We start from the raw sequence: 19,889 nt of genomic DNA on the forward strand, positions 1-19,889 counted from the left end.
TCCCAGGAGCGCTTCTGGTCGATCTCCAACCCTCTTTATTAGATACAGTGGGAGTAATATTTTGTGTAGTCGGCAGAAATATTGTGCTTTGTTTGTATCCAAATTCCCAACGGTTGACTATTTTTGTCTGTCCCGAATTCATGAGAAGCATATGTAGTTTTGGCACGGAACCACACGGGAAAACGCTAGGTTTATTTCGTACATTACCACTGACTTTATCAACAGAAACATTAATGACCGACAAAACCACAGCTTTGTTTTATAAGTCTCACTCCCCAGACGCAATTCTACCTTGGGTTCACTTTTGGATTTGGACAAGGAAGGCAATTGTCCATACAGGAATATCCCCCAGAGAAATGGGGAGGGAGCCTACAAGCATGACTCGAACTTACTGCCTACCACTGGGGGTTGAAAACTTGTCAAACAAAAACATGCAGGTTTCCACTTCAAGGAACCACGGGTGACCACATAGACAAATTATTCCAGTTAGGTTTCAGATAATAAATCAAGCAGTACCAGAGCCGACAACAGCCACATAAAATCAGCCATTTAACTAAATTACTTCCATAAATTCCAGAAAACAAAGCAAAGTCTGACGTCTAGAAGCAACGGAGAAGAGAAAATTCAATTCCCTAATGGATTGAACCACAACAAAGGTAGAGTAGAAACTGTTGAAAAATCAAATGAGGGCCTGGCAAAAACACAGCTAGACAACAAGGAACATAAAAAATCCCAAATTGCTATCTTAAATTTGTGGGAGACATAAATCATCCTATACGGTGTCCGAGAACTACCATAAAGAATGCGTCCCCATTAATAGGGCCAAGCAATCATAGTGATTAATGGTTACACAAGGAGGGAGAAGCCCCCCCCAAAAAAAATCATAACACTAACCAGAACTTATGCAAAATCTGACTGAAGCGTAGCAAATATTGATACAATATCAGTCGTGACATGAAGAGACTAAGAGACTGACGTCAAAGCCAGAAGTAAACGTCGTTTATCATTTCATAAAGACAAGAGGCCTATGCAGGAATTGGAGAGTTTGTTCTTAAGGGAATGAAGACATGTGTTTGGGAACTATATATGTACATTATAAGAGTTGAATCACAGCCATGTCAGTCTAGAGACTGACAATGCGAAATTTGTTGGTTGCATCATGCATAGTTGCGCACCAAAAACTCATGTGGCGAGTTGAAACTAGTGTGATACGATGGACGATTACATTTGTGTTATTCGTTTCGATTTTCTCATTTTGCGGAAACCACAATTTAACACGATTGTCTTCTTTGTTTAAATAACAAATTTATTACAAAGAAAATAAAATATTAAATCCAACCAGTTTAATTCAATTCCGATTTCCTTGTTCAGAAGCCAGTTTTGCAAACCTGCGGAGCCTGGGGTTGTAGAGGGTGCTGTTTAAAGAACGATAAAAACTTCCAACGGAAATTGCTCAACAGAGGGCGGTGTTATTTCATTCACGAAAGGGCAGTCGAGGCGCTTTCTAGTTCTCGACAAAGAGTCGAGTTCGACATTCATCTGCTGCTGACCAATAAGCACAACCATTCACAGAGACATGTCTGAAATAAATCCATCAGTTGTCATTTTAGCGGAGTGGACCGACACGAACTAGAGAAAGTCAAGGGATTTTTTTTATTGCTCAAATTGTAAGAAAAACTCTGATACAGTGTATTTGGAAAAAGTCCCGTAAACTTACAAAGAGCAAAGTGGTTAAAATGGCATTATACCTGACACTAATATTTACAATACTTTTATTATTGTTTAACAAGTATCATTTTGATAAAATATCCCTTTGAAAACAGTATTATAAAGTGTTGTCGACTGTAAGTAAAATCTACGCGAATACGGGTATTTCACAATAGTGCACCTAACAAGATTTTCAACGCCTTGGTCAATCAAAATGCACGAAAATTAACTGTCGAGCCAATGCGCGTTTGGAAAGGGTCGACAGATTTCTTGCGTTGTGATTGGCCAACGCGTTGCACACACTTGAAGGTGCACTATTGTGAGTCACTTGTATTGTTACAATCTGGCAACTATACGGTTCTGAAAACGTGCAAGATATATTACGTTAAAAGTGTCATGAGTAGCGACTCTATACATACATCACCAAATAACACCATTATGTACACCACATCGAAATTCCAAAGCTTTAATTCTGAAATGGTTGTCGTTTCTTTTCGCATCCAACCCATACGAACACGAAGCTAGTTAGACATCAAAGAGCATAGCTGGTGTGGCAGGGCCCGACAAAATCTTATTGCCTTGCAACCAATAGTCTAAGTTGACATTTTTAACCCTAAACAACTCCATACTCGGTGCATAATTTCTATGCACAGGAAAAGGTCAAAGTGTACCGACGAGGCGACCTAACTACTAACCCCAAGCACCGAATTTGTTTTCGCCTTTTACAAAAGGCAAAAACGCGTCCAGTCGGTACATGCCAGTTCTGCAAATATTGCCCTAGTGGAAATGTCAATAAACGTACTTGTAAGGTAAGTTTGAAGACAAGTTTCTCGTTTGTTGTAAATGAACGGCATCCCCTCATTAGATAGCCGCAGGGACATGGACGCAGCCTTTTCACTAATGATATACACGAACACAGAAACAACGAGCATTTAACTGCCTTTCCAAACTGTCAAGCATCCTGCAGACATCAAATTAATTTAGAACATATGTGTAAAAATAAGGCAGCCGCCGTTTTTTGTGGGGGCGTTTCTGAGCCTGAAGTGCATTGCTTGTATTACAGGCAAAGGTTTCTCTGTCCACCCAGTCGGCCCCACCAAATGCAAATCAGTAATGCTTGCTTGTTTTGTGAAAAAAAGGTTGGGGAATCTCTAAGGGAGAGCCTTATTTAGCTTCTACCAAGCAGGTATTTGAATATCTGAATATCTCATTTCCCCTCTGACATTTGAAGTCTTTCTGGAAGGACCTGCCCTTCCTCCAGTCCACAACCCATCCAGTACAGGGCCTTGGAGCGCGGGAAGTCCCGCCCAACCTTCAGCTTGGCGTCATTGAACCGCCAGTAGCTGTCGCCCTTGAAGAAGTAGGTCCTTCCGTTGCGCCACTGGAGGGCGCCGTCGATCATGACGGGGACACCAGGCCACTTCGTGGCGATCTTCAACGGGGAGCCGACGATCTTCTCCCGCTCCGGGTTGAATTCGTAATACCGCGCCCCCTGGGAGCCAAAAGGTACAGGGAATAATGAAGAGCCTTACACAAGCCCGAAAATTAACGTATGGGAGCGTCTGATTTCTTGGTTGAGGCTTGAAACAACCCATAAGCCCATAGCAAACCAGCTACAGCCATATTAATTTGGACACGGCTTCAGTGCTAGCTCGCTGAGGACGGCTAGCTACCAAGCGCAGGTTCGAAGTCAGCCACAGACTTGGTGGCAATTATCCCACTTTGCAACTTCGCCTAGGTATTGAACCGATTCAGAAAGTTTTTCATCGGATAAAATAAAAACAATACTTCAAATATCGATATTTTCCCCAAAACATTTCCAGTAACTTGTTGTCGTACCTTGAATATGTACATCTGACCGTTACCGCCCCAGACGAAGGCCGCGTTGGGGCTCTGTGGCACGCCGCGAGGGGCGGTCTTCTTCGGGTAGCCAGGGTCCAGAACGAAGTTGGTGAATCTCCACATTCGATGCCCTGCGAATTCAAACCGTGAAGGAGAGGATTGTGTTGGTGTGAAACAGGAATGAGGAACAAAGGACAGGCAAAGTGGAGGAAAGCTGTGGAAATACCTCTGAATTTGACCCAAAGAATGAGAAAGGATTACTGAGCCTTTGAACACAGAAATGAAAATGGAAAAACTTATCCTGTCGACAAGATTTACATGGTTTGCAAATGACGTGATATGAATTTACCGGTCAATTTCAAACATTTGTCAGGCGAACAAAATAAAACAGCTTGTCGTCAGAATGACAAGAGGGATCCAGTCATTATGGGCACTCCATAAACAGATTTCACCAATCTTACTTTATCTATTATTGTAACCAACGTAAAAGCTAGGGCGGGTGCAATTTCACAGAGCAACTCGAAATAGGGCTTGAAATATTTTATGCAATGAGCAAAAATATGGTTGAGAACCATCAAGATTTACATACATTACGCAGCAGTTTAGCTGGTAACTTGTTTTCCGCCCAAGTAAAAACTACTCCACGCTAAACATTATTTGTGTAACAACCCCGCACGGGTTTAGAGCTAAATGATACCCTTGAAGATGTAGGTCCTAGGCTGGGAGTAGGCAAACGTGGTGACGGCAGCGTGTATATTGCTAGGGGCTCCACGGTACACAAGGCCGATCTTCTTGGGGTAGCCTCGAACCACGCCCACGTCATTGATGGCCCAGAGATAACGCCCCTTGAAGGCGTAGGTGAGCCCATCCCCACCTGCAAACCCGAAAATAAAACAAGATAAGTCTTGTCCATTGCCCCCCCCCCGTTATGAAAACCAGTGAAGATCAACAATAGGCATGCCGAATGTCCGGCTTGAATCGAGACTGCGTGCATCGCAGCCGGTGCAGTCCCTCTGAGTTGGGCTGCGTCCCACCAGCAGTGGCTTCAGCTAAAGACAGCACGTGTGTACACAGGAAAAGTGCAGAGCGTGTTAATTTCGGTTGCGGCTAATTGATTAGGATACGGCTTTACAAGACGAGAGACGGTAATAGAGTTGACCAGACTATAAAGTACATAAAGGTTGTTGAAGGAAGACTCGAGACGTACATGTCTTTATGTCAATTTAATTCTTGAATAACAAGGTTGTGATGCTCCCCGGAATTCGGTCGTGACACTTCGAGCGATTCAAGCTAGCTTTACTATCGATGCAATTGACGGCGTGAAAAAAGACTAACCAAACATGTTGAATGTGACATTATTTTACCGTTGAAGTGCCTGGGCTGTTTAAAATAGATGTCAGTGGCTACAGCAACGCTCACCCATTGTTACTGCATCCCAGTCGCTGGTGCAGGTATTTGGGCGCCCGGGCTTGATGCGAGGCCCGAAGCCATCATCCATCGGCGTCCCCGGCCGGGCTACGTCAGGCTTACCTAGCGGATTGAAGAGCACAAGCAAATGCCATGTTATAAAGAGGACGTTCGCGTGCATGTAGGCCTACCGAGGGAGTTAATGAAAAGGGAAGAAACAGTGTAAAAACGGACGATAAAATGGAAATATCCAATACTTAAATCACGGTATCTTCCATTCCAAGTTCTCATTACATGAAGTACTTTGCATTGGTCATGCTATCGAAGGATGACGTCTTTGTCAGAATTCCTGGGAGTGGTCTTACGCCCTTTGTCAGAAGTATAAGTATCCTACCCATCCCAAGGGATGGTTACGCCCTGGCTATTTATACAAGAAGGGACAGGCATATTGTGTACATGTAATAAAGAGTGACGTAACTTGAGGGGAACTGGGTATTTCTACAGGGGTGGGTCCCTTCTGGGCTCTCATTGTGGGGGGGGGCACTCAGTGGGTTTGGTCACTGTTGAAACACTGACCAAGACGGATTATCGCAGGGGTTTTCCTTTTCAAATTTATGAGCAGTTGGGGGCACACGCGGGGCACAGGCCTTGGAGGGCTGGGGTGTGTCCCCTTACACGCCCCTTGTGCTAGAACTTGTGCACCCTCCTCGTCTAAAGACTGGAAAGTTTGGTGTTCCAGTGCCAGACCCCTTGCCTTGAACCCCCTCAAGAAAGTGATCCCGTGCCTCCCCTTCAAACTGGAACACCTTTTTACGCTGATCGGAAACGCACCATACAGTTGCTGTATGCCCAAAATGTCGTCTCGCGGCAGCTGGAAGTCGGGCACATAGCCCTGGTACCAGGGGTACATGAGGGCGCCCTGCTCACTGGAGTGGGCCAGCCCTAGGCTGTGGCCGAACTCGTGGGCGGCCACGATGAACAGGTTGGTCCCATCGGGGGAGGCCACCGTGAACTCCTCGTCCTCGTCGAAATGGGCGTCGCCGTTCTCTGGAAAGTAAGCGTGGGCTAAGGTGCCACCTTGGAGTTAGAGAAAAAAAAATTCACGAGAAAAGGATCAAAATGATATTTTTCCTACATTAACACGTCGGGTCTTTAATACAAACTAACTTTTCAGCAGTGAGGCTTACGTGCTCAGTGGGTATTAAACATAAGTTCAAAACTGCAACTCAGGCTATGACGTAGCTTCAGATTCATGACCTAGGCCGTTTTCTAATATTCAACTTCGGCTCCGTCTTAGGCTTCAACTGTTTTTTACTAGCTGACTTTGAAGCTGTAAGCGCAGTAATCAGTCTAATAGTGTCACAGAACATAAAATAAGATACAAGAAAGCCAAAAACTACAGTAATCCAATGTAATTTAAACGCTTCAGGCCCACAATCGGGGATTGGTTTTGGGAACGAAGCCTGAGACGGAGACGAAGTTGAGTATTGGAAAACGGCCCTAGTTGTCATGAGTTGCGACTCCCCGAGCCTCACTTATCTGCCACACAATCCGTGTTAACTTTGAGTCAGTAGTTCGAGTGCTTCCAAAACGTTTGCAACTGTTTCGGGAGCCACGGATGAATGCGAACTACAGACGACTTGTGATGTGGAAAATTGCCCACCCTGAACTAGGCTTTGCGGGGTTAATAAACAGCGAGAATTCTAAAGGTAGCCAAAAAGTGCTCCCAAACTGCAACTTGAACATAATTTGGCATTTTTGCAGTGCGAGGAACTCAACCCCTCGGGGTGAAAGAATGTATCACCTGGGCCGTCGAAGGCGGCGTACTCCCCGTCGCCGTGGTTACCCCGCGCGAACTTGATGACGATGTGGGCCTGGGGCTTGGCCTCAACCTCGGTGAAAGTCAGCGGCGTGACATCGGACCAGACCCTCCAGGCCCTGCTGATGGCGTCCCTCATGTCGCTTTGGCTGATGTCCTCGGCGTAGTTCTCGTAGTAGTAGTTCAAGTTGGTCGTGCTCCATTTCGCTCCTGCGGGAGGCATTTTGAAGTGACAAACTTAATTTTTGAGAACTTTGTTGTGATTAGCAGAAAGTTCTTTGAACTGTTTGGAATTTGTTCTGGCTTTTTAAGGCCCGTGCTAATGATTTAAGGTGACAATTTGTGCAAGTTAATCTCAGAATTGTCGGGTCAACTTATAAATAATTTTTTTTGGGTAGATCAGCCAGATAACTCGACGAAAGCAATGCTTCAAAAACTGCGATGCACAAAAACGTGAACAAAAACTAACTTTCTCAGTACTTTTCCTTGCCCAACTGAAAATTAATTCATGCCATCCAGCACTCCGCTAACGGCCACCTACGTAGCCAGAACCCATAGATCCACATAATGCCAAATCATTCAGCTTGCCAAATCAATCACTCAGTCAATGGTTTAATGGTTCATTTTGTCATTCGTGATGTTGACTGCCGGAGTGAAAACAATTCCTGACAATTTAGGTACAGTAATTGAAATAGACCAAGCCATTCAATTACATATGTGTTCATTGTTTATTTACTAACATTATGAACATCGAGCAAAAGAAAAAATGGTGCACGGGCAGTGGACGCTCATTGTAGTGAACTGTGTTTCTTTTGTTAGATGTTCGTAGTGTGAGAGTGCGTGTGGTAAAAATTCCCGTGCAGGGATTACATTTACAGAAACTAAACATTTTAGGGCTGCTGACTATAAAGCCAGAGCCTGTTCAAATTCTACCCCAATTTTCTTTGTTCTTTTTTTTTTTCATTTCAAACAACGGAAAGACCTCACCGTCGATGTTGTACCGCCTCTCCCGCTGGGCCGTGCTGTAGCGGCTGAAGCCAGGCTCGGAGCCCCGGCGGAGTTTGGCCTGCATCTTAGCCGAGCCGATGATGTCCTCCACCCCGCATCGCTCTTTGCCCAGCAGCTCGACGGTCGCGTCGTCCAGGATACCCGTCTCCTCGATACCGGCAAATTTCTGGAGTGTCCTACAGGACAGGCAATTTTCAGTTTGGGTCATTTTATAACTTTAGGGGCCCAAAATGTGACATGTGACCCTGTTACAACTGGTCTTTGTAATTTGACATAGAAATATCACTGACTCAGTATCAGTTTGTTTGACAGGTAATTTTCATTACTTAATCACTTGTTGAAATTGTTTGAATGTATTACAGACTTACAAAATCGTGTCAGATGTGACGGGGACATGAAAATATGGACCCCAAATTTACAGAATGACCCAATAGTAAACTGCATTTGTTTTAATGAAGTTTTGCATGTATTTCAAGCTCGAAATATGCACAAATTTATATTATTCTTGTTTGAAAACGAATATTAACATATTATGTGAAAATCACAACAGGATTGTCATTTTCATAACCGGGATTGTTTTTTTAAAAAAAAATCCTGCCTCACTCTACCACAAAATTTAATCCCTATTTTGAAATCACAATCTAGGAGAATGTGGATCGGGTAAGGAAGTGTAGCGGCACTTGCCAAGTGACATGGGCGGGATAATCTTACTTGAGTGCCCGCGGTATATCGGCCGGATTGCTCGGTGCACCGTCGGGTCCTTGGGCAACGTAGCCATACTTCATTAGGTAATTCTGCAAGTAACGATTGGCCGATAACAAAGGTTCATCAGTTCGTTCCGATAGTGCATCGATGGATTACTAATAAAAAAATGATAAACGTTGATCGAGAAGCAATCGACCTGATTAGGTACTTTAATAATTTTATTGTAACATCTTGGTCGATGGCATGTCAACAAACATTAGCGGGAAGACATTACCTCCGTTTTAGGCAAACTCAGGAAAAGTTTGACCAATCTTTTGGAAGGATATATCCTTGTCGGGGCAATTGAAATTCTTACAAAAATTTGGCAAATGATGTTCAGCAACATTTTTCATTGACTGGAAAACCAAAATGAATTTTAATTTTTTTTTAAAACTAAGAATTAGATATTATTGCCAGGGCCGAAAAAAATACAAAGTCAAAACATATAGAAAATTGGAAGGCAGACGAAATCAACTATAAATCTATTCATCATCTTTCCCGAAACATTTTTTTCATTTGTCCAAATGATGAGGATAAATTGCGGGGGTTGAGCCATCACGTTGCCTATTTGGCGACTGATTATTCAAACTCAATCAACTAACTGTAATTACATCTTATCATCAAAGCTACAGCTTCCAAGACCTTTCAGAGTTTCAAGTGAAGGCCACGCGAAGGTCGACAAGTCGCAAGACCGGACCACAGCAAGGGCAAAAGGCTCGGGAATGTTCAAGAATTACGGAAGCATTTAAGCGAAGCCCCACCAAGGTTGGGGGAGGGGGGCTGCTTAGCGGGCCCAATTATCACTTAAAAAGTCGCTTTGTGTTCCCGAACCTCCCTAACAGGCTTAACCTCATAATAGTGCTGGCGAGTTCGATTTTGGTCCAGCAAATCAGACCCAATTATGATTGGCCGAAGGTGGTGTCATTGAAGCCTCGACGTGCTGCGAGAAAGGTCAAAATGCTTGGAGCTGCTGATGTGATCTCGGACATTCTGAGAGACGAATCATTTTTGTGTGTGTGGATTTTTGACGTTTTGACTCCTATTTTAAAGGGCGCCGAGGATAATAAGAGTTTCAAGAGAAAAAGGAAAAGAGCTTGAGACACGCAAGTCATATCACCCAACAAATTAACACAGCCCAGAAATACCCAAACATACCAAATTTTGTCGTTTTGTACCACATCCTAGCCGATATACACTGTACATCACGACCAATCTAACCCCAGCCACGCCCCAGCCAAGTTTTCTCGGACGGAATATAATCTCCTCAGCTTTATGTTTTGTCCCGTTATCACATTTTCGGTGCCGAACCAAACATTACACGAATTAAACATGTGGATTCGGCACCCGTTGCGTCATGAAAACTTTTCGACCATGGACCGTGCCGATTACGGGCGACGATGTGAAATGTCAGTGACCAATAACCGCAAAGAGCAGGTTTTGTCACAGTCAATTTGAAGAGGCAAGATCCTTGTGGAGATGCGGAGTCCGTCCCACCTGTGTGATGGGGAAATACCCGGATAATTGTAGTTGGGTGAATTTATAAGTTGACCAAATGTTTGCTACAACTCAATATTCACAAGCCTGTTCATTTTAAAAACAAGCAAAGGGAAAGCAAACGACAGATTGTCTGGGAACGTAACATGCCAGGTGCATTGGTATATCTACACAAAAAAAAAGAATTAAGGGTAACAAATATCGTGCACACTGTATTGGATTTCTTGTTTTGTCGTGAAGCTATTTGTTTTTGGCGGGTATAGGCCTAGACAAACCCTCAACAAACGCATCGATTGCTCAAATCCCAAAAATCTGTTAAACTCTTGGGCGTGTCCGACTCCTGGTTTGATGAACTCTGTTGTAGGCTTAAAGCACTGCACATGATGCCTGGTATGTGCAACCATTGCTCTGTGGTGCGACCTTAGTGACGTAGTTCTCGGCCAGATGATCTTTCCCACGACCTAAAAGGAGACACCCTCTGCGACGTGAACTGGATCAACTCAGCAAGGACTCGAATACAGGGATCGCACACCGCTACAACACGGATCAGCACAGTCGACAGGACATCGATCAAAACGGCAAGAAATCTGGCACCTTTCAATGTTTTGCACACGAGATGAAAACTATGTGGCAGGAAATGAAAGAGCCACGGTGTAACGACAAACATGGACTCAACGGAAAAACGGACTTGTTGGCTGTAATGCCCATGAATGATAATACCACTACGAATGCGAGGCTAAGAGTCACTTGTAGGGGATGTCAAATTTCAAATAGCAATGGCAGATGGATGTATCATCTCGTAGGTGGACAGTTACATCCAGCAAGCTTTAGAGGGGCCGGCGTATAACCAGATATTGGGTGGGATGGGGGTCCCGTCAATATTAGTGGTCCTCCTTTCCTAAACCAAGATCCGCCCCTAAACACCGACGGGAACTTTTTGACAGGAATGACTCGGCCATGTCGTGAAAAGCACCGACGTGTTTACACGTAGAGCTCAACTTGTTTGTCATTTGGTGAATACAGTCCTTGACCAGTCAAACACGAACAAATAAACACATACGTTGTACACAGACTGACGAACACTCACATAGCTGAATTTATCCTTCACGCAATTATGCCAGCTTTTAACATTTTTAGCAGCGAATATTTTCTGTCGCACGTAACACAATTGCACTCTGCCAGTATTTTTAACTTTTAAAACTGTCACGCACCCGTAAAGATCGCTGCACTTTTCGGCAAACGTATGGGTAGCGTGGTGTCATATCAACATAACAGAAGTACACCAGTATTAAGCTTTCTTGCAAAGAACTCTAGTCCGCGTGTGCAGGAGACACAACGATTATCACATCAGTAAGATTGGAGAAAATTACCCTATCTTCAAACGAAAAAAAACTGCCAACAGGAAACAAGAAAACTTCTTGTTTGTCAAAGATGTTAGGAACGATCATACTCACAGCGACATTTGGTAGGTTTTCCCTGCCTTTTCCTTTCTTCTTTTTGTTCCTCGCTCGGGCGCACGCAGTTTCATGGACGCACACCAGCAGGAGAAGCAGTATCAGTGAAAATAAAGTTCTGAGCTCCATCCTCGACCCCAAAACTGAAAATATTTGGTCGAGATGTGCGTCGTTCGTAGTCCAAAAACCCCCCAAAGAACAAACGAGACTCTATTTGTGGACCACTTCCGATGAATTTGAAGATGTCACCTCGTCCATGCAACGAACGCGGTGTCTAAATTCCCAATGTCCTCGGTGACGCCGAAGCCGATGAGGAAACCTTTCCTTTCAGAGCAAAAACTTCGATTTGTGGTGTGCCGGATAATGACAAACTCCTCCGGGCGACACAACTAACGCTGGCCTCGTTCGGCCGGGATAATTCGCCCAGCCGATCAGGCGAGGTCGGTGGAGATTAGGGGGTTGTTACAATATGATGTCAAGATTACTCCCAAAGTAATGCAGCTTCATTGTCCAGACTGACTGTTCCTCGACTTAGGGTGCCCGTAGCCGTTTTTATCCAGTCACGTGACCAACGCTGGCCTTTGCAGCAGATCCTGACCCGTAGAATAACCTTTAGCCCCCAGCTCGAAGAATCAACAAAGTTCCATGCAAACAGGAGCTGGGCTTGATGGCTGTACAACAGCTGAATATTTTGCGTCAGGTGTGGAGCCTCGTCAAGGAATCACTCTGAAGTCTGATTTGACAGTACTATTGTTCATGCCAAGGTGGAATTGGACATGATGACTCTTATGCCATGTATGCCAATGATCACCTACGTGTTCTCCTCTCATATGATGCTCCGTGACACAAACTCCAGTGAAACATTAACATGGCGAATGTGATGATCTCAGAGGGAAACATCATTATTTTATGCAAAAATAGATTTTTCAAATGAAAAGAAAATGAATTAAGTGCAGCATCAATTTCCTAATACAACCTATTAACTGCAATGCTATTACAGAAGGCGGTTTTGTGTGAAATCATGTTAGACACTCTGGTGAATGTGACGCAGGAGGGCGCAAAAATTTAGAACTAAGAGAGCAGGGTAGTTTGACCACCTCAATGCCAGGTCCTGGCCAGGGGAGTTCTGTCCCATCTGATCCTGGCTGCTAGTCAGTGAAGTTTATTGAAACTTGGCAGAGTCTTAGTCAATATGTGCTTATGAATTGAAGTCAAAACAATTATTAGGGGCGGATACAGTTTTCAGGAAACGGAGGAGGGATTTGAGTTTATAAGGTGTGCCTCTGCATCAAGATAGGGCGCAATTTCCCTAGCAACAGAGGCTCCTTTGGTGGTGATGGGAAAAGCACTTCGATGGTTCATAAGCGACTGGGAAATGTGCGTGTTGCAGTCACGTAGCAACAACAAAAGGAACTCTCCCCACCAACGTGGCTCTTTTCAACCGATGTCGGGATGCTCCTGCTCAAATCAGATAGGAGGCTCAGACGTGATGCTTTCTGCTTCCCTCGAAGGCATCTTTGGGAATTTAAGAATTTTAAGAAGAATGTTGGCCCGTGTATAGATTAATTTTGGGTCCAGTGCTACATCAGTATCCTGAAATTTATCAGGGGTTGAACTGGGGAGGGGTTAACTTCAATCTGATGGCCAATTACTGGTGACAAGTCTTGCTTGTGAAAGGAAAGTTTTCGATCGTCATAAGCTGGAAACTTTTGCGGTCCCAGTGTACTCTTCTTCGGCAGTCTTATATTGCAATATTTAATGCTGCATATTTTGATGATTCACAACGTATTTGGAACCCCCGGCATGGAGGTCGTGATTTAACTGTGTCGCGCTGTGCAAGTGACATTTCCGACTTGAATCAAGCCTATGCCTTGGGTGGACACTATTATGATTGGGTGTAACATAATCATAAAATACAATAGCTTTGATACAGAGCCCCCATGGTGCAAGTAGACCCATGGGTGGATCGGATGACTCACTTAATGGAAACCGAGTACTGCATCCCACGGAGTCTGATTCCGGAATCTATATAAGAGACAATGTCGTCCTAACAGTATGACAGGTGTTAGGGTGCCAAACTTTTGCTAAACTGAAAGAAGTGTTCATTTTATTTTATTTGTAGAGCCAAATTCCGAAAAAAAATTAATCTTGGAAATCCGCCCTGAAGTGACATGGGTCTATTTTGCAGCTGGGTGTAGGCCTAAGGGTCATTTTTAAAGTGCATGTGCAAAATTTGAACAGTAAACAAAGGAAATAAGCTTCAGTCTTAGGTATGTCTTAAACAATCGGGGATGTAGATTATTCCTGATTCAATGAAGTAGTGGGTATTATCAATGTTGTCTGTGGAGGTTTATTGATAAAGGTTCTGCAACCCGAAGGTTTCACGCCAGTAAATAGGTCCAAAATTGCCTGCGCGGACCAAATCACGATTTGATATTAGAATCTTTCGTGGCACGTGGACTGGGTGGTTTGTTAAAAAGGTAGATGAACTGCAGGGGCAGGACTGTCAACTTGTATTTCTGAAAGTATCGGACCAAACGGGGCCCTCCAAATTGCTCTATTCTGCCATGGAGTGTAGGCATCAATTTCCAAAATGGCGATGGGCCTCCTGACTGTTTTTAGGGATGATTTTCTCTGGGGAGAAATATCTTCAAAAGTCATCGGTTAAGCCACTGAAAATTGAAAAAAAAAAACGAAAGATGATGAAGTGAGCTTTAAGTTGACACGTGTCTTGAACACCTGTGAAACTTGTGAGTATTCTTCCTGATTTTTTTAAGTGGGGATATTTATCTTTGTTTTCTATGGCAACTTATTTACTGGTCTACGCCCTATAAGCTTGTTGATGCAAGATGCCTAGGTCGAGTTTGATCGCCGTGTTCTTGACACGGGTTTCTTGTTCTCGCGCTCGAACGGCAGGAACACGACTCAAGAACACTGTTCTCGGAACAGGATCACACACCACCTCCTCGTCAGGGTTTTACAGGAACACACGGAAAAACTCGTGAGATTTTGATTTTTGAACAGCTGCAAAAAATAGAGAGATGGTTTACAAAGTTGGAGACGATAGGAAGTTTTGCAAAATTAACATTAATTATTTTTCACAACACAAAAGTGAATGTTCCTGTTTGAATAGAAAAGAATTCAGCCCAGTTGTCCCATCATTAACTCTCGAATAGTTTACTACGATATGGACGCCGCCATGTTGCTTGTCACTAACTACAGCGATGACCAATTGTACGTCCCGGCGTTCGAGCGGCCGACCCAAGAACGACAAATTAAGTTATTCGTGAACATACAAGAACAAAATTTGTTCTCGTATGTTCACGAACAGCTTGTTTGTTCAACAAACCACCCGAACTCGGTCCTGTAGGGTGCAGTCCACTAATTCAAGCCCCATTGAAAACAGTGTAAAATCAGCACCGTTCAGGGCCCAATAGCATGCACGCCAACATCCCTGAGATTTCTGAAGCACAAATGAAATTCTTGTCTGGTCATTTATCTTTCAATTTCTTTTCAATTTTTTATGGGTTAACCAATTACATTTTTAATTATTCCCACAAAACAAAATCACCCCCCAAAAAGTGAATTTTCCGAAGTCTGATTCCAGCCATTTTTCAAGTGGCAACCCTCAACTTTCTCGGGCACTTAGGACCATTTTCAACCGTAGTTTTTAGCCCTTCTGCTCTCATGTGAAAGCTCAAAGACCCAGGGAGTTGATCCTGGCAACGATTTACACAATCTCACCATTTTGGGGGCCAAACAATCTCCTTTTTCCAAAGATGCTGTGGAAGGGGGCACTTTTAATGCTAATGAGGTGGTCAAAAATTCTCACTTGAATTAGTGGTCTGCACCCTTTAGTTCCCCAAAGATCACGGGTAGAGCGCCCCCTTCCTTTTGAACCGCAAGAGGGCAGCAAACACAACACGCGCGCTCCTGGTGTCTCCAGTTACCTAAAAAAACTGTCCGGTTTGTAAAAGTAAAAAGTTGAACGACCCAGAGGGACGGGGTGTTGCGAAATTCAGCGAAACCAGATATTTCCTATTCCGTGCAATTTCATACAAGCCCATCAACCGATTAAGCACGGTTCAGTGCTACCATTGAGAAAAAACTATGCCACCTGTTATTTTACTTGTTTTGCTTTATTATAACAAATCGTCGTTCGAACTAAGAAGTGATGTATTTCCTTCTTACTCTTAGGAATATACATTGTAGGCCCTAGATACAGTTGCAAGCGTCTATGTCAGCGTTTTGTGTGGGCATCGTTACTTCAGTACTTAAAACTAAACTCAAACAACACTGAGTTGCCGAATGATGCTTATACATGAGAAAAATTATAAGCCGAAAACATTCAAGCGAAAGTACCGAATTACAAGGCACTATAGTGTCTAGAGATAACAGCAGCTAAGGTCAGACTTGTTCGCATTGTTTTTCCCGTTGACCGAGTCTTGACAGACGTTAATATGACCGGAAAAGATCTGGAAACTTGTGCTGTCCCGCTCGGCCGGCATGGGGCCGTTCTGGCCCCGATCATTTCCTCGGTTCAACTGAGGGTCAACCCAAACGCTGTAGGCATTCGTATGCCGCCTGAAAATACTTACTGTACATGTTTTAAGGGGGAAAACGACGACTTCATTAGAATACGCATCCACTTCAACAAAATGATAAGATATCCACAAAGCGCACGCAAAACGCATTTGTAAAGTCAGAAAATTGATAATCAACGGATCTTTTCAGTTTAGAAAGTTGAATTCATCAAAGCCAATTATTAAAACAATTTGGTTGTCTGAAAATAAGCAAGCTATTCGAAGCACCTTTTGAATTCTTTCTAAACTGAGATTTATCTTTGGGTTTATTTCCTGGTTGATGCTTCGAAAAGGGAGCCGCTGTTCTACAAAATGTGACCAAAGGGAAACTCTCGCGAGTGAGCAAAACGTCAAGCCAACGATAAAAAATGTTACTACACCAAAAGTTTCTTTAAATGTCGCAATTTCAAAGAATGCAGTAAAACTGTGATGTGATTAAAAAGAATAGAAATACCGCGTAGAAATTAATATTCTCACGGTCGACCGGATTTCTGATAATGAAAGGCCTAATATGACAAGTAACACAAGTTCCATTTGAGATTTCACTCCAACGAATCTTGACAAAGGGTTAGAGAAAAGTGTCTACGTGTAAATTTCTATGAGGTCACTGTAGTCATGGAGGAAGGAATTTCCATGCTGTAGTTGAATTCTTTTTGGAGAATTCCCTCTTGGCCTTCTTGTGTAATAAGAAACAGTCCATGAAAGTCGCAGTGAATGTTACCCTGGATTTCCCCGCAGCGGTGCTTAAAAATACAATAGCAAGAATTGTACAAGCTAAGCGATGAGTCATGAAATCCGAGACAGGGTATAGAAGTCGTGGGATATACCAGAGGTCGGGTGATGTGTAAACGGTGAACTATGCAATAGGTTAGAGTGGCGAACGGCTGTTTTCGGTAAAAAAAAAAGGAAAAAATACCTAGGCTGTAGAACAGCTGACTGCTGACGATCGACAAGACAGTATCAATTTCGTGCATTCAGAACACCTTTGTTTCAGGCAAAGAGAGACTTAGCGCAGGCCTGAAGTTGTGTTGCTCCTTGGCTCACTTTAATCATTTGTCCTCACAAATTTCGTACAAGAGGGGCGTGGCACAAGCTTGAGATAGGGCGTGGGAGAATAACTGAGAAGATATAAGGCTGTGGCGTAGCTAGAATTTTACTAGTGGGGGGGGGATACCAGCCTCTTATGGGGGGGCACCAGCTTCCACTCGTGTGGTTTTTTGGGGGGCAAGTGTTTGTTAGCCTTGTTCAATATCCATTCATCCATTTTTCGAGTGGGGGGGACCAGGAATTTGTGGGGGGAGCGAACGTGCCCCCCCCGTGGCTACACCACTGTTGTAAGGCCTAAAATTTAACAGCAATCAATTCCCTCTTTATCAATCACATACATTAATAACATAATTAAAGTAAAATTTATCAAAATGCAGTGAAACTTCTTTGTGTTCTTTCACCAAACTGCATACGAACACACACGGTAACTTGAAAACTGTCGCGTACATTACTGGACTGAACATTTCAATTTCAATTCAATTCAACAACATTTGTTTCCATAATGCAATGTATGGAAAATGGCGAAAATACACCTTGAAAATGATGACAAAAAATAAATCCAAGGAGAAATGATGACGCTCTGGGAAGAACTGAACATACAGCAGTCGCTTGTAAGTTGTAACGTGCGAAAGCTCATACTAGAAAACCACTGATCCAGTTCCACCCGTAGGTACATATGCACCGCAATTTAAAGCAAGCTAAGGTTTCAGATGTCTGTCCCCATGTCGATGTTAAATCACATTTCAATTAAGGTCTCCCCATGATAAGTCACCGTGCAAACCTGCAAAGACACCTAGAGAAAAGGACAGCGTGTCTATTAGGCCTACGTCCATTGTATTTCCATTCTCATTCGTCTGTCTTAGTATGCTGTGTTTCACATATCATGTATAAAGTTTAGTTATACTATCATTTTTAGACTTACCGAGTGACGTGCCCAGCCATCTACTTCAAGTTCAAGTCACTAACATCATCCGATTATTAGCAGAAAACAATTAGTCTGGTGGTTTCATGTCGGACCCTTTCAAGTTTTACAGAGCGAGGGCTTTAACTGGAAAAAAGTGTGTCTATTTGAATGGGTTTTGCCTTAGCAGCTTAGCAATTTTGAGAAATTGTTCTGCGAGTGTGGCATCGCTTTCACTTCAATATTGCAGTTAACGGGTCAAAGACTATACTGCTGCCCCGTACTCTTTGACAGACGAAGCCCAAGACAGCCTGAACGAATTCAGCGAAATAGGGTTCACTGAAATACTGGGCTTATAATGTCCTGTTCGTTTCAATTCGGCATGGTGACTACGACCCCTTTAAAATTCCCCCTCCAAGTCAGGCCATGTCTACCGTTCAGGAATTGTTGGCATTCGCTAGGGCTTAGTCGTTACCCGCGTTCACCGCAAATTAATGATTAATGAGGGAACAGTTCGACTTTCGTTTCCAAGAAAGTAATCAATCTTGGGGGACTTAACTTGTCAAAGTTATAGGAAAAGGTTACTGTAGATTTTTTTTCGAATTGGGTATTTGAAATTAAACTTTCTAAAAGGAACCAGGAAATAGAAATCTTTTTATAAATTTAACTAAAAACCCTTGAAATCGCATCTTTCGGTTTCAATTAACCATATTTATAATTTTTTGTTTTTTCAATTTTAACCCATATTTTGATGCTTTTGGTTTTTATGCTAATGCATATTTGCATATTCAGGAGCAGAACTATGATGTCATCCAAGGCACTGAATCTTAATGTTGCACTGATTAGTGCACAGAAAATTTCTAGATTTTGTTAATCACTGCTATGGCAGATTTCATTTTCTTTGGCAATATATATTATAAGTATATGGCAATAATCCAGCAGAAATCCTTTTCACAGAAATGTTCCCAGATAGCAACTTTGGGGTTCATAATTTAAACATGAAAAATGCAACCTGAACCATGTTTTCCTGAATTTACATCAAAGCAAAAGCGCCCTCACTTGTCCAGAAATGCTTGGTCAGTTTTTAATATTTGAAAAAGTGCACCGTTCAGTTCATGTAACTAAAAAAAAGGATGTCAAACAGTCTTCATAAATGGAAGAAGAGTACAAAAATGCACAAAAAGTGATTGTAAGAAAACTTCATTTTCTGGATCCTTTAATTGGCGTTAAAATTGGTATGCTTAAGTTACAGTAAAGGAATTGTAACGTTCAGTTAGTCCCTTTTAAAATGATTTTAGCGATTGAAAAATCATCGAATAAAATGTAGACCATAATTTTAAAGACATTAACGTCAAATCTTTACTATTTTTGTTGTTATTTTTCTAACAAGAAAAATGAACTCTAGGATCTAGGATCGTCAGTTTTTCCTCTTTTATTCCTCGCTATTTTACTCGAAACGCGTATATTGAATCCCAAAATGGACACAACTATTTTTTCTTTTTGATCCCATACTACTTTTGGGGTGATAACATGGACAAGAAATTTGCTGTCGTTTCACAAAACGGGAAATATGAAAATAACACAATGTCACGTTTTCCTCGTATTTTTTAAAACATTTCCTAAGAGTCTCCCTGGCAAGATATGTCTACGTGATAGATAATTGTTGGTCATTATATTCTTGATCCATTTATTGCCACACTAGACACAAATGCCATGAATACGCTACTCACGCACGCCTACAAGGTCCTGATAGCTTTTTAATTTTAGAGTCTTGCATTCGGGCGTTATAAAGAAAGGGGGGACGTCCGGACAGGACAGCTAGCTTGTATTTCTGAGAAGATTTTGTTGGAGGAGGGACCTCAAAATTGCTCTTTATTGCGAAG

General features: G+C 42.8%; 1 protein-coding gene across 2 annotated transcripts; it reads right to left on the reverse strand.

The window, feature by feature from the left end:
- Nucleotides 1-1,615: 1,615 nt before the first annotated feature.
- On the reverse strand, nucleotides 1,616-18,101 carry LOC110986275 (matrix metalloproteinase-28-like). 2 transcript variants are annotated; one of them, XM_087131542.1, is made up of 9 exons: nucleotides 18,028-18,101; nucleotides 8,495-8,577; nucleotides 7,763-7,959; nucleotides 6,761-6,985; nucleotides 5,788-6,033; nucleotides 4,969-5,079; nucleotides 4,247-4,423; nucleotides 3,547-3,680; nucleotides 1,616-3,199 (listed from the first exon to the last, which is right to left on the reverse strand). In XM_087131542.1, exons 2-9 carry the CDS (start codon nucleotides 8,566-8,568, stop codon nucleotides 2,915-2,917), a joined length of 1,449 nt encoding a protein of 482 aa, XP_086987668.1. In that variant the 5' UTR covers nucleotides 8,569-8,577; nucleotides 18,028-18,101; the 3' UTR covers nucleotides 1,616-2,914. The 2 variants fall into 2 exon arrangements, with proteins under 2 accessions (XP_086987668.1, XP_086987667.1); XM_087131541.1 differs by lacking the exon at nucleotides 18,028-18,101 and adding an exon at nucleotides 11,476-12,159.
- Between the last annotated feature and the right edge of the window lie 1,788 nt (nucleotides 18,102-19,889).

This window comes from Acanthaster planci, unplaced genomic scaffold, assembly GCF_054643075.1.
Source record: "Acanthaster planci isolate LZ-2023a unplaced genomic scaffold, COTS_SCS Contig1, whole genome shotgun sequence".
NCBI lineage: Eukaryota > Metazoa > Echinodermata > Asteroidea > Valvatida > Acanthasteridae > Acanthaster > Acanthaster planci.